The following is a 12,766-nucleotide window of genomic DNA, read 5'->3' as shown; positions in this document are numbered from 1 at the left end:
AAATAGTTACCGAGAAAATTTCTGTAAGAATTGTATTCAATTCCAAATCGGTTTAATTTTAAGTACAATAATATAATGACTATCCGTTTTTAAGCACAATGATTGAACAACTATTTGGATCCTATACTGCCATTTTACGCCTAATTATTCCATATTATATGTGATTTCATGAGACAATTATGCGTAGAACGGCAGTATTGGAAATCTAACGCGAAACTAATTTACCTGACGCGCCATCTAAGTTTCATTATTTGAACCTTTCTTAGGATGACGATTGAATTTTACACGGGCACTTATGGGGAACTCATATAATTTTAATTATATTGTAGAATTTTGGGATCTGTTACAAAAACTGTTTATTTGAAAATGTAAGAAAATTATTATTTTTTATTTCGTGTCATCATTTTTGATTTTATAAGATAATATGTAGACAAGTATCGAGATCCAGAATTTGTTTCGGTTCGGTTGAGGTTATTTTTAACGCTAGATGAATGAATCAAAAAGCGGTAAAAAGCTATTTCTCATCGTAATATCGCATATTTGGTATTTATTCCTATTCGTTTGAAAATGATCAACATAACATTTTTTCACATGCTGAAATCAGAACTGAAAAATTTCATTGTTTGAAACAGAATCTTGATAACTGCAGAAATAAAAGAGGAAGGACATGATTTTTCTCACCCGAAAATTATTTTTTCGCATGAACAAATGAACGGCTGAAAGCAAAAATCGGATGCAACTGAAACAAACAACAAATGAACGGCTGAAAGCAAAAAGTGCGACTTAGTTCAGAAAACCCGTTCAAGTATTTTTGAATGCAAAAATCGGATAAAAACATTGAGAGCAAAATCCGGACATGGATTTGCAATGCAAGAATCGTTTAAAAACATCTTTTCTGCAAGAACCGGACAAAATAACTTTGAATGCAAAAACCGGACAAAAACTTAACCGGTTCTTCCAAAACAAGTGTATATATCCGGTTTTTGCATTCAAAGTTTTTACCGACTACTTTCTTTAACGGAACGTTCACACGCTCCGAGACGGTGACGTTGTGTGTGAATGCTGCCATAAAAATGCATTCAACTAATTTTGACGGTGACGGAGGTTGACTGTGACGGAAGGTGACGGACCGTCTGAATCGTACCTCAACCCTGTTGATCCGGCTTACCATTGATTTCTCCTCATCCGGTAAAAGGTCTCCGGTACAGGGGCGGCGGAAGCCCTATTAGGAGTTTATTGAACTCCACACCTGGCAAATTTCTGGGTGTGGAATTCCACACCTGCACACTAAGAAAAATTTACATCTATAGATTATAGATGCACATAAAAGTAGCGTCGTGATTCATTTACATTTACTATTGAAAGCACGTAAAATAACTGTTCAATTCTATGTGCAGTTATGTAGCACAATTTCCAACGATAGAAATTAGTGTCTGTAGTTGTTTTTCTAGAACATATTATTGTTAGTGTGCATTTACTCTCACACTATGGACTTTACCTGGCACAAGGTAGCTAGTGCCAATTAAATTTGCCTTGTAATGAAATTCATTTCGCTAAAATTAACTAGCATTTAAAACTAAGTAGCAACTTAAAACTTGATTGGCAGTTTATAGTTCGTCAAAGTATTCTTTGACTATTGCTGTAAACAAAGTAGATGCAATAATTAATTGATACATTCTCGGCTTCAATAAATATTTCAAATTTCGTTGTCAAGGATCACGCTGGGGTGTTTCCAAGAATCCTAAGCTCAACTCATAATAGCTAATGCAATGCAATGTAAAAACCTGTTTTGTTCCAACTAGTTGTGTAATGATGCTTTCCTAACTATCAGTCATATGAGAAATTGATTCAAGTTTCATTTTATAATGTTTTAGCATTAATTCCGGTATTTTAGGAGCTGTAACCTGAAAAAGATATAGTAAGTTTATGAACCTAACAAGACCTATAGAATTACACAGTCTTGTTATATGTGTGTTGTTTTGCATTGTCATTTTTAAATGAGATCTGAAAAATTTCACAACTCATCACCCTATAATTGATTTTTTTATTTATTTATAAATTCATTAATTTATTCATTTGCTATCAGTTCCATCGGACAGATATCTAAATTTATTTATTTATTTATTTCGTCAAGCAAATGTAGACTACATATAAATGGTTTACAATGTTTACTTAGATACTACGCATTGTTTCTACGACTAAGCTGGAATTTCATTTCATTTTTGGACATACCAAGGTCAATATATTCGCAATATTGATTGTAGTGGCGCATTATACGATTGATTGGGCTATATTTTGTATAATTTGTTCTAGTGTTTCTTTCTAAAAATAATTAAATAAGGTGATTGAATGCGTTGAGAAATAATGTCGCTGATAAAATACAGCATTGCAAGGTCGCGGCGTTTTTTAAGGTGAAATGTAGCGTCATAAAATGCGCGCAAAATTTTATCCGCTTCAGTTGAACGAACCGTCGCACAAAGCGTACCAAGAAAAACGGACACATAGAAACAAGAACTTTTTTCAATGATTGAGCGCAGTGGGTTTACCTCTCGTTATATTGGCTTGTAAAAAAGACGGGACGTAATGGATTTTAGAATTCTTCACACTTTGAATATATGCTGATTCAATCATCATTGTTAGTGATTACTCTTACACTAGAGCTATATACCATGAGTAATTATGAATGATTAACATGAGGTTAAATGTATATGTATTGACTAACTTGCTAACCATGTATATGCCTGATTTTAGTAGCAAGCATCGATTCTCCTTCAAAAGAACGGTTGAAGACAAGAGAACATTCAAGTATTTTCGATATCTTTGCCAGTCGTTCACCAGGCCCTTCCCGCCGATGAGATAGAATTTACGTAAAAGTATTCACCATTAACTTTTTTTCGGAAGCGACTTTCGGAATTGTATAGCATGATGAGTCTAGAAATGTCTGTTTCAACGATAACGAACCGAAGACCAAACAGCCTCTGGCCTCCGGTGCCAGAAATCATCAATAGTTTAATAATTTCTTAGATTACATTATTGGAATACATTCCAATTATAACTAATAGTTCATCATACCATGCAGTTAAAATTATTTAGTGAATCTTTTCTCAAGCACATATTTGGGGCACGAAATTGAATATAAAGTTATTTCGTAGTTCCTTATTATTCAATCGATTTTGAAAGCAAAATGAAGCGTTGATTCATTGTATTCATAATAATTGAAAAACCAATGAATTCCAATAAGTTTTTCATGCTGACTGGCTCGAAGCTGGCCCTCAATGTTTATCACATTGTTTGTATAAATGACAGCTACTTAGAAAATAAACGATTTCTTACAATACTCATTTTATTGTATTCAAGTCGTTTTTATTTCAACACAAAACCCAATGCTGCATAAATTTGCGTCATTATTTTATATCTATTTTTTGCTCACGATATAATGCCACCGTGCCCACCGTGCATTTCTCACACCACCTCAATACGAAACAGCAGCGCGCAAGCAATAAAAAAAAATGCAGAAAAGTTTATGAAAACTTTTTCAATTTTCGGTTGTTTTCGCTAAAATTTTATATATTTGAGTTGCATTTTCAGATTCTTTGTGAAATTCTGCTACAAATACTACTTTTCAGTTCAAAAATCATCCCCGTGGGACGGAACAGTGACCGTTTATACATTTCAAAAACCAATTACGGCTCGGCAAAGCAAAATTTCAAAATTATAAGAATACTTAGTTATGATAAATTTGATTTCAAAAACTTAAGTGTTTTTGGTTTTTCGAAAATCGGTCTAGTTTTTGAATAATTGATCAAAAACGCGATTTTCGCATTCCGCTACATTTCACCTTAAGTGTTTGAATATTGATGAGCATGCAGCGTGCTTCATATGGTGGCAAAGGAAATGCTGTCCAGTTTAATTTAAGAGGTGCATATAAAAGAAATTGTTTTTGAATAGATTCGATGCGTTCTTCGTGAATAATATTGTATGGATTCCATACTAGGCTGCAATATTCCAAAACAGGTCTGACATATGTAGTGTATAATAATTTTATTGTGTATGGGTCCTGGAAGTTATGACTGAAGCGTTTAATAAAACCCAGCATGCTATTGATTATGGTGTTGTAGTGTTCCACAAAAGTGAGCTTGGAGTCTAAGATTACGCCTAAATCTCTTACAATTTTACATTTTTCTGCAAGTTGATTTCCTAGATGTATGTTTGTGGATATAGTTTCATTTTTCCTACTGAAAGTTATTGAGTTACATTTTCTTACATTGAGTTGGAGTAGACTTTTGCAGCACCAAATGTGGAATAGATTGATTTCGTTCTGAAATATTACAGCGTCGTTGATATTTTTTATTTCCATGAAAAGTTTCATGTCGTCTGCATATATAAGCACTTTCAGATTTTTGAGTATGAAGGAAATGTCGTTTATATGCAAAATGAAAAGGAGAGGCCCTAAGTGAGAACCCTGAGGTACGCCAGAAGTTACATTAATTGATTCAGGCAGAATATTTTGGAAGCGGACTACTTGTACACGATTCGTTAAGTATGATTTGAGCCATTCCAGAAGAGTATGTTTTATGCCATATTTTTGTAGTTTGTGTAGAAGTAATGGTATGTCAATACTGTCGAAAGCTTTGCTAAAGTCAGTGTAAAGAGTTTCTACGTAGTTGCCAGCGTCCATTGCATTCAGAGTGAATGTCATGAATTCTAAGAGATTTGTTGTAGTTGAGCGGCCTTTAAAAAGCCATGTTGTTTGTTTGTTATTACATTTTTAAGTTGATGAAAAAGTTTTTCGTTTTCAATTTTTTCTAATAATTTTGGATTGCATGAGATAATGGCTATTCCACGGTAGTTCCGAATGTTAGATTTTGCACCAGATTTCAATATTGGTACAAGAAAGGAAGATTTCCATGCTTTAGGAAAAGTACGTTTATTAAGTGATAAGTTAAAAAGTAGTTGTAGTGGTAGTATAAGTTCTTCAGCAAGATTTTTTAAAAATATTGGTGGTATACTGTCATGCAGGTATGAAAGAGATGTATTCACGGTCACGGTTAGTTTCTGAATAAGATGTATACACTTCTTGAAAAAAATTCTCAAATTGATTGCAGATTTCTGTACTATTTTTCCCTACATGTTCGTCGAGGTGCATTTGAGATGGAAAATTGTTACTTTTTTTCTCCATAAATACGTTTATTTCTTAAGGCAGTTTACATAAGTTTTTCTTCGCCGTAGCATCACTTTTACATAAAATTCTTATCCTAATTTAATTCTAACATAGTCATAACGATTTGAATTTATTAAAACATATTCCTCTTATTACTTAAACATCATCTTAGGTAACTCGTCATTAATTATGAAATCTACTCGGAAATATTAAATTGTTACTTTTTAGTTTAGTTTTTGTGTAGTTAAAAAAGTTCTTAGGACAAGTCTTTATTTCGTTTTCAATTTTGCGATTATATTCTTCATGTGATGTGTCAATGGCTATTTTGAGTTGATTGCATAGATTAAGTAATTTTGAAGATGAGCATCACTTTTTTCTTGTTTGTAAGTTTTGTGTGCTTTTTGTTTCCTATTTTTCAAATGTTTTAGTTGTGAATTGAACCATACAGGTAATTTATCGTTATGATTTTTTTCTTATTCTTTTCATAGGCAAAGTTTCGGCTAATATTTTGTTTATAATGTAATAGAATTTGTTTACTTCGACGTCGACATTTCCTTCTGTACTCAGTTAGTTCCGCCAATTTTTTATACTTAGTCTACACTTCACGTCTTCAAAGTCAATTTTATTCTAAATGAAGCGGCAGAGTGAGGAAAAGTCGTAGACAGAGAAAAATAATAAGCGACTTTACGACACGGAAAATCGTACAAGAAGAGAAGTTCGAGTGATGTAAAGAAATCTTCAACTTCCTTAAGCGAAAAAAATCTCACAATCCTGTTCACCGACGAGATCATATTTACCGTCGTTCCCGTTTCCAAATGTTTTGCAATTCGCCATAACCCACATATCCAGTTCGGAATGAATTCCGAAACAAAACCGATTAAGCGAAAAAAATTTAGTTCAGAATTCCATGTGGAATTCATAATGAATTTCGAATAAATGCGGATAATGAATTTCGAATAAATGCGGACTGCAGTGCAACAACCGATTCCGAATGAAATTTCGACTCCAGCCGATTGATTCGGATATCATTGGGAATCGAGTAAGGGAAGCGAAATGAGTTGACGTTTAGTTTTCTTTTTTTTGATTGTTTTGTTTTTTTTTTATTGAAATATAATGTTGAATTTGTATTGTACTTTATTTAATTTTTGTTGTTGTAAATAAATTTTTTTTTTCTATTTTTCGTGTCTTTTCCGTGTCATGAAACGTTCATCCGTCGGGTCTACTGGATACTAAGAAAATTGGTTAATATACTAGATGTCTTAGGTTCAAAATGTCTTAGGTTCAAATGAAAGGTCCTGCGGTATCATAAGCGGCCCTTACACGTGACAATATTATTGTCAATCCAAAGTATTGTCAATACCGTCAATCCAAAGTATTGTCAATACCGTCAATCCAATAGACTTGGAAACTTGAGTCCGTATTTTTCGAAAAAATCAAGCGTTTGAAGCTTCAAATATTGCACCTGAACATTGAAACATTGAGAGAAGAGTTCATTGCACATATTTCTGTATAAAATGTTCAAAACGACGTATGTAACAATGAGAGATTCTCTTTGTTTACTTTCTCTTTCGATTATTGCGAAATATTCCTGCTTTTTTCGGTAATTTCTCCAGAGCAGATTAAAAGATGATAGCTTTAGTTTTTATTATCGGTAAATGATTGGAGAGAAGGATTGCTAAGAGTGCCGCAATAATCAAAAGAGAAAGTAAACAAAGAGAATCTTTCATTGTTACATACGCCGTTTTGAACATTTTATACAGATTTGACAGTTTCCTCTCTGGAGAGAAAGTATTGTCGGATTGATGAGCAGTTTTCATTTTTGAAAATATTTTCGTCAATCCAATGAAGTTTCCATTACACGATCAAAAGTATTGTCAATACTCCTTGTATTGACAATAATATTGTCTCGTGTAAGTAGGGATGTCGGAAATTTCGAATTACTCGATTATTTAGTAATCGAGTATAATTTTGAAACTAATCGATTGAAATTTATTCGATTATCTGGGTTATTATTCGATTACTCGATTACTCATTCGATTATTACTATGGGATTTTTTTAATTATTCGATTAGCTCAATAATCGAATATTAGTTTTAAGTTAATCGATTAAATATTACTCGATTATCTGGGTTATTAATCGATTACTCGATTAATCGATCGATATTACGACATCCCTACGTGTAAGGGCCGCTATACGTAGTTCCTGAATTTCCTTTTCCAATCGATACGTCGTTATTCAGAATTCAGTATCGAAGACAACTATTTTTTGAGTTTTTCAAAAAGGTTAGATTTCCTAGTAGGATACTGGTGGCATCATATCACATAAAATAATAGACAAGTTAAAAAATAAAGTAAGTTAAAAAATCGCAAAACCTGTGTCTTGTATTATTACACAATAATATCGATAAACATATATGGAACAGTGGAAATTGTAATAGGATAGATGGCTCTGGGTGATAATAGTCAAAAATGCTTTTTCCGTCAGTAAAACTGAGTGCGCAGATGTGACTCATCCGATTATACACTAATTGAATCATATTCGAATCCACGTGAGATCAACGTCTTACTGACAGAGATAAGTGTTGAGAATCATTGCCAATAGATTAACCGTAAAGTGATTAGTAACGCTAGCAGTGAAAAAGAACACTGTATGTCCAGTGATGCCACTTTCATTTGAATCCAAATCCATAGATTTAGTTTGAAGTGTACTCATACTTGTATATTTACATAAAATTAACAGCTTGAAGCTCTACGCCACAGAAAGACAAGTTTTCAAAAATGAGTGATCGGTAGCGAATAGATGAACTATAAAGAATAATTTCTGAAGTATTAATTTTAACATCAGACAAAAGCTAAAACTTTTCCTTTTTAATTACTCACTCTCAGTGAGCGTCGCCGTTGGCCGTTATCAGAGAAAAAACGTACGATTTTATTATTTTCCGAAGAGATCTGCAGAAATAATGCGAAAACTGAGTATTTTTGGAGAAATAATGCAAAGTCCGTATATTTCAAGAGGTAGGGTTGGCATTGCTGTGTACATCTACTTCAGTAAAAGTTGCCCAACAACGTATGAAAAAATCTAACTACTACAAACCAGCCGCTCTATCGTTCACCGAAACCTGACAATGCAATTTGAAGGCATTTAATGTTTTGAAGGTTATATTCACAAATCATTTCCTTTACAACGGCTACATGAACATTCGAAACATTATGAGTAGCTATAAAATTGGCAGCAAACGTTAAGTACAACATAGTCAATAGAAGCATCGCGCTCTGAAAGAAGCAATTTGAGCTACTTAAGCAAAATACACTTTCTTACAAGCTCAATTTGGTTTGGACTAGCAGCTTTATGTCTGGTAAATTTCAACGTTTGTCGCATCTGATCTTATCATCTAATCGTTTGAAAAATATTTTATGCAAGGCTTCATATACAGAAAAACAAGAACAGTCACTAAAATTTATCATTGGAAAATGTGCTGAAGAACAGGGCATAGAGTTAAGCAATGAGTTTACGGAACATTGGAAATACACCGGCGACCTTTTCCCGGAAGAGGAGAAATCGAAAGTAAGTCGTAATTATAATATTAATCAACGCCGATAGCAATTAAACAGTTACTCAAATATTTCGGCATCCAATAATAGATTTGATTATTACACTAAAAAGTTCAATGATTTGGAATAGGATATAATTCTTCTTACAGAAATTTGCCCTTTGTACCCAACGTATGATAAATATGTGGAATGCTGATGGTACGTTCAATATTCAAGCCTTGATCGACTTCTTGGCCGATGGTCACGACGTTCAGGCATTGACAGAGGACGTTCAAAAATGTAACACGGACGAAGGAGATACAAGCGAAGATAGAGGATACAACTTCTACAAGTGTTTCTACGCTGAAAGAAATTTTGAATTGTAATTGAAGTAGACTAAAGTTTTATAGAGTAGTTTACGTAATGATGAAAATAAAACAGATTCAGATGGAAAGTCGTTTTAGTTATTTTTGCAATTCCAGAATGATCAAACAACTTGTTCATCTTTGTGATTGTAAACCAATTTCTACGTTCAACAAAACATATCACTCAGTGAATGACCTAACGGCTAAAACCGAGTATAAACAAACATTCATCATCATCAAAACATTCCAACACTCAACAATCCTAAAGAATAAGCAAAACTTAACCTAATCAACCTAATGGTGTGATGATGCCTTTCTCATATCAATCATACTGTCATATACAACACTATGGTATTTTTCAAAATAGAATTCTTTAATTCTTGAAAGATTAACTGGAATTGACCGTTTACTGATAATGAAAAATCTTGAATTCCGTACAAGATCACAGGACCTTCCAATAAAACCTAAGTTTGTGAAAATTGGTCTAACCATCACTGAGAAAAGTAAGTGTAATCCATTTGAGAAAATATGACCACTATTTCCTGTGCCTCCGGAATAGGAAACTGGGAACCAGGATAGCTGAAATCAGATTGTTTGGCCGTCTACTGATAATGACTATCGAATGGAGTAGTTTTGGGGTTAGTTTAGAATTTGGTATTTTGTTTCGGTTTTATAAACTTTACCCTATAATTCCGGCACGGGCGTTGGATCCAAATGACACATAATTGCTCCAACTATATATCTGAGACTCAACATGGTTTCATGCCGAATCGTTCGACGACTACAAATTTAGTATCTTATACTTCCTTTATCATACGTTCGTTACAATTACGACTACAAGTGTAACAGTTACGACTACAAGTGTTACAATTACGACTACAAGTAGACTCGACGATTTCTCCGCTACGTTCGACAAGATTAATCATCACATAACAATTTAAAAGTTAAATAGACTAGGATTTAACGGGTCATTTCTGAATTGGCTTCAGTCGTATCTTTCTGGTCGCGAAATGATAGTTAAAATAGGAGACTGTACAACTTTACCATTCGCTGTTACCTCTGGAGTTCATCAAGGAAGTTACCTTGGATCGTTTATATTTTTACTTTATCTCAACGATCTAAATCAATTGAACTGAATTGCATGAAACTATCGTTCGCCAATGACTTCAAATTATTTCATGTCATGAAATCCACAGCTGACGCAGAGTTCCTACAAGAGCAGTTTAATAATTTGACTAACTGGTGTAATATCAACAGAATGGTTTTGAACGCCTCTAAATGCTCCGTCATCTCTTTTAGTCGCAAACAGTCTGTAGTCAGTTTTGACTATAATATTTCACAAATTGTTCTGGAACGTACATCGTCTGTGAAGGACCTTGGTGTCCTCCTGGACTCTAAGTTAAATTTCAAGGAGCACATTGAGTTTACCTCCAAGTTGCTAGGATTCATTTTCCGCGTTACTAAAGAATTCGATGATGTACATCGCTTGAAAGCATTATATTGTGCCTTAGTTCGCTATACGCTCGAATACGGCTCGGTTGTTTGGTCACCGTACTACCAAAACGATATTCAACGCATTGAAGCAATTCAACGAAAATTAGTTCGATTTGCTCTGCGTCGGCTTCCTTGGAGAAACTCTTGGAACCTTCCAAGTTACCATGCCAGATGCAAACTAATTGATCTCGATTTGTTATCTGTCCGTCGCGATGTCAGCAAGGCTACTTTTGTGGCTGATCTCCTGCAATCAAGAATAGACTTCTCCGAGCTCATACAGCATTTACAAGTTGATATCCATCGCCGTAATCTTAGAAACTATTATTTTCTTAGGATCCCCTATGCTAGAACTAATTATGGGATATAACGAGCCTTTTGCCAGCATGTGCCGAACATTCAACCACTGTTCCAATTAATTCGACTTTAATCTATCACGAAACGTTGTCAAGCAATTGTTCCTAAGGTTACTATCTAATTAGTTTTAGTTATTTTAGAAATACTATGTTTAAGTGAAATGTATCATTTGGATGATTGTAATCTATTGATGCAAAAGATAAGGAGGTTTTATGCCTGTTGGAGAGCAAGTTTGGCAGAAACTAACTCCACCGGACTTTTCCCTGCTCCAAATAAACAAATAAACTGACACAGTTGCTGTTAGTTTTATTGTTTTTGTTCATTCTTTTTTTGTTGACTGTTGGAATGTTATGATGATGATGAATGTTTAGGGCTTTCACTGAATGATATGTTTTGTTGTACGTAGAAATTGGTGTACAATCACAAAGATGAAAAAGTCGTTTGATCATTTTGGAATTGCAGAAATAACTAAAACGACTTTCCATCTGAATCAATTTTATTTTCTTCATTATGTAAACTTTTCTATAAAACTTTTGTTTTATTTTCTAAAGTCTGCTTCCATTACAAATCAAAAATTCTTTCAGCGAAGAAACACTTGTAGAAGTTGTATCCTTTATCTTCGATTGTATCTCCTTCGTCCGTGTTACATTTTTGAGTGGCCTCTGTCACTGCCTGAACGTCGTGACCATCGGCCAAGAAGTCGATCATGGCTTGAATATTGGACGTACCATCAGCATTCCACATGTTTATCATACGTTGGGAACAAAGGGCAAATTTCTGTAAGAAAAATTATATTTCAAATCATGGGGCTTTTTAGTGTTATAATCAAATCTATTATTTAATGTCTGCTCAAGATGGCGAAATATTTGAGTAACTGTTTAATTGCTATCGGCTTTGATAAATATTGTAATTATAGGACTTACTTTCGATTTCTCCTCATCCGGGAAAAGGTCGCCGGTGTATTTCCAATGTTCCGTAAACTCATTGCTTAACTCTATGCCCTGTTCTTCAGCACATTTTTCAATGATAACATTTAGTGACTGTTCTTGTTTTTCTGTATATAAAGCCTTGAAATTTTTTTTTTCAATCGATTAGATAATAATATCAGATGCGATAAACGTTGAAATTTACCAAACATAAAGCTGCTAGTCCAAACCAAATTGAGCTTGTCAGAAAGTGCATTTTGCTTGAGTTGTTCAAATGGCTTCTTTCAGAGCGCGATTCTTCTATTAACTATCTTGTACTTGATGTTTGCTGCCAATTTTATAGCTAGTCATAATCACTATTTTTACCTGGAGCTGTTAGCGGAATATATTCAATAGTTGCACTATTTATGTACCATTTAATTCCACTATTTCACTGTCACGTTATTACACTTTCACAAAGTCACTACACTAGTCATAATGTTTCCGAATGTTCATGTAGCCGTTGGAAATGAAATGATTTATTAATATAACCTTTAATACATTAAATGCTTTCAAATTGCATTACCAACTAATAACATCGCGCGTTTATCTCTGATAACGGTCAATCATCGTGTCAATATTCACTTTAAAAAACGATTCTGGATGACTCGACGCTCACTGAGAGTCATGCTTACCAGTAATAAAAGAGAAAAGTTTCATCTTTTGTCTGATCAATACTTCAGAAATTATTCTTTATAGTTCATCTATTCGCTACCGATCACTCATTTATGCACGGAACCACCCGCGATCCCATTTCAACCAGAATATTAGTTGATTTTCTGAATTCGATTGGTTAAAATTTGGTACAACTAATCGATTGTTGTTTTAACTAAACTGTCATTTTTGTTTTTCGATTAGCAGAAACGATGGTTGAAATAACTAATTTAACTGTTTGA

General features: G+C 33.8%; 2 protein-coding genes across 2 annotated transcripts; one reads left to right on the top strand and one right to left on the bottom strand.

Moving 5' to 3' along the window:
- Positions 1-1,487: 1,487 nt before the first annotated feature.
- Positions 1,488-9,116, top strand: LOC131429166 (uncharacterized). The gene is made up of 4 exons (XM_058593212.1): positions 1,488-1,508; positions 8,416-8,517; positions 8,583-8,726; positions 8,863-9,116. The coding sequence occupies exons 1-4, from the start codon at positions 1,488-1,490 to the stop codon at positions 9,076-9,078; spliced, it is 483 nt and encodes a 160-aa protein (XP_058449195.1). The 3' UTR covers positions 9,079-9,116.
- Positions 9,117-11,391: 2,275 nt separating this feature from the next.
- LOC131428449 (uncharacterized) lies at positions 11,392-12,411 on the bottom strand. Its single transcript, XM_058592405.1, has 3 exons — positions 12,037-12,411; positions 11,829-11,972; positions 11,392-11,682 (listed from the first exon to the last, which is right to left on the bottom strand). Exons 1-3 carry the CDS (start codon positions 12,085-12,087, stop codon positions 11,467-11,469), a joined length of 411 nt encoding a protein of 136 aa, XP_058448388.1. The 5' UTR covers positions 12,088-12,411; the 3' UTR covers positions 11,392-11,466.
- Positions 12,412-12,766: the final 355 nt, after the last annotated feature.

This window comes from Malaya genurostris, chromosome 2 (assembly GCF_030247185.1).
Source record: "Malaya genurostris strain Urasoe2022 chromosome 2, Malgen_1.1, whole genome shotgun sequence".
Taxonomy (NCBI): domain Eukaryota; kingdom Metazoa; phylum Arthropoda; class Insecta; order Diptera; family Culicidae; genus Malaya; species Malaya genurostris.
The sequence above is the reverse complement of the archived record's forward strand: the minus strand, read 5'-3'. Positions and strand labels throughout refer to the sequence as shown.

Excerpts from the sequence above, each read along its gene's own strand:
- LOC131429166 (XM_058593212.1), top strand. The coding sequence starts at position 1,488 with ATGGACTTTACCTGGCACAAG. Across the intron at positions 8,518-8,582 it reads GACTAGCAGCTTTATGTCTG|GCTTCATATACAGAAAAACA; the intron begins GTAAATTTCAAC and ends ATTTTATGCAAG. Across the intron at positions 8,727-8,862 it reads CGGAAGAGGAGAAATCGAAA|AAATTTGCCCTTTGTACCCA; the intron begins GTAAGTCGTAAT and ends TTCTTCTTACAG.
- LOC131428449 (XM_058592405.1), bottom strand. The coding sequence starts at position 12,087 with ATGCACTTTCTGACAAGCTCAATTTGGTTTGGACTAGCAGCTTTATGT. Across the intron at positions 11,973-12,036 it reads GACTAGCAGCTTTATGTTTG|GCTTTATATACAGAAAAACA; the intron begins GTAAATTTCAAC and ends AAAAATTTCAAG. Across the intron at positions 11,683-11,828 it reads CGGATGAGGAGAAATCGAAA|AAATTTGCCCTTTGTTCCCA; the intron begins GTAAGTCCTATA and ends TTTTTCTTACAG.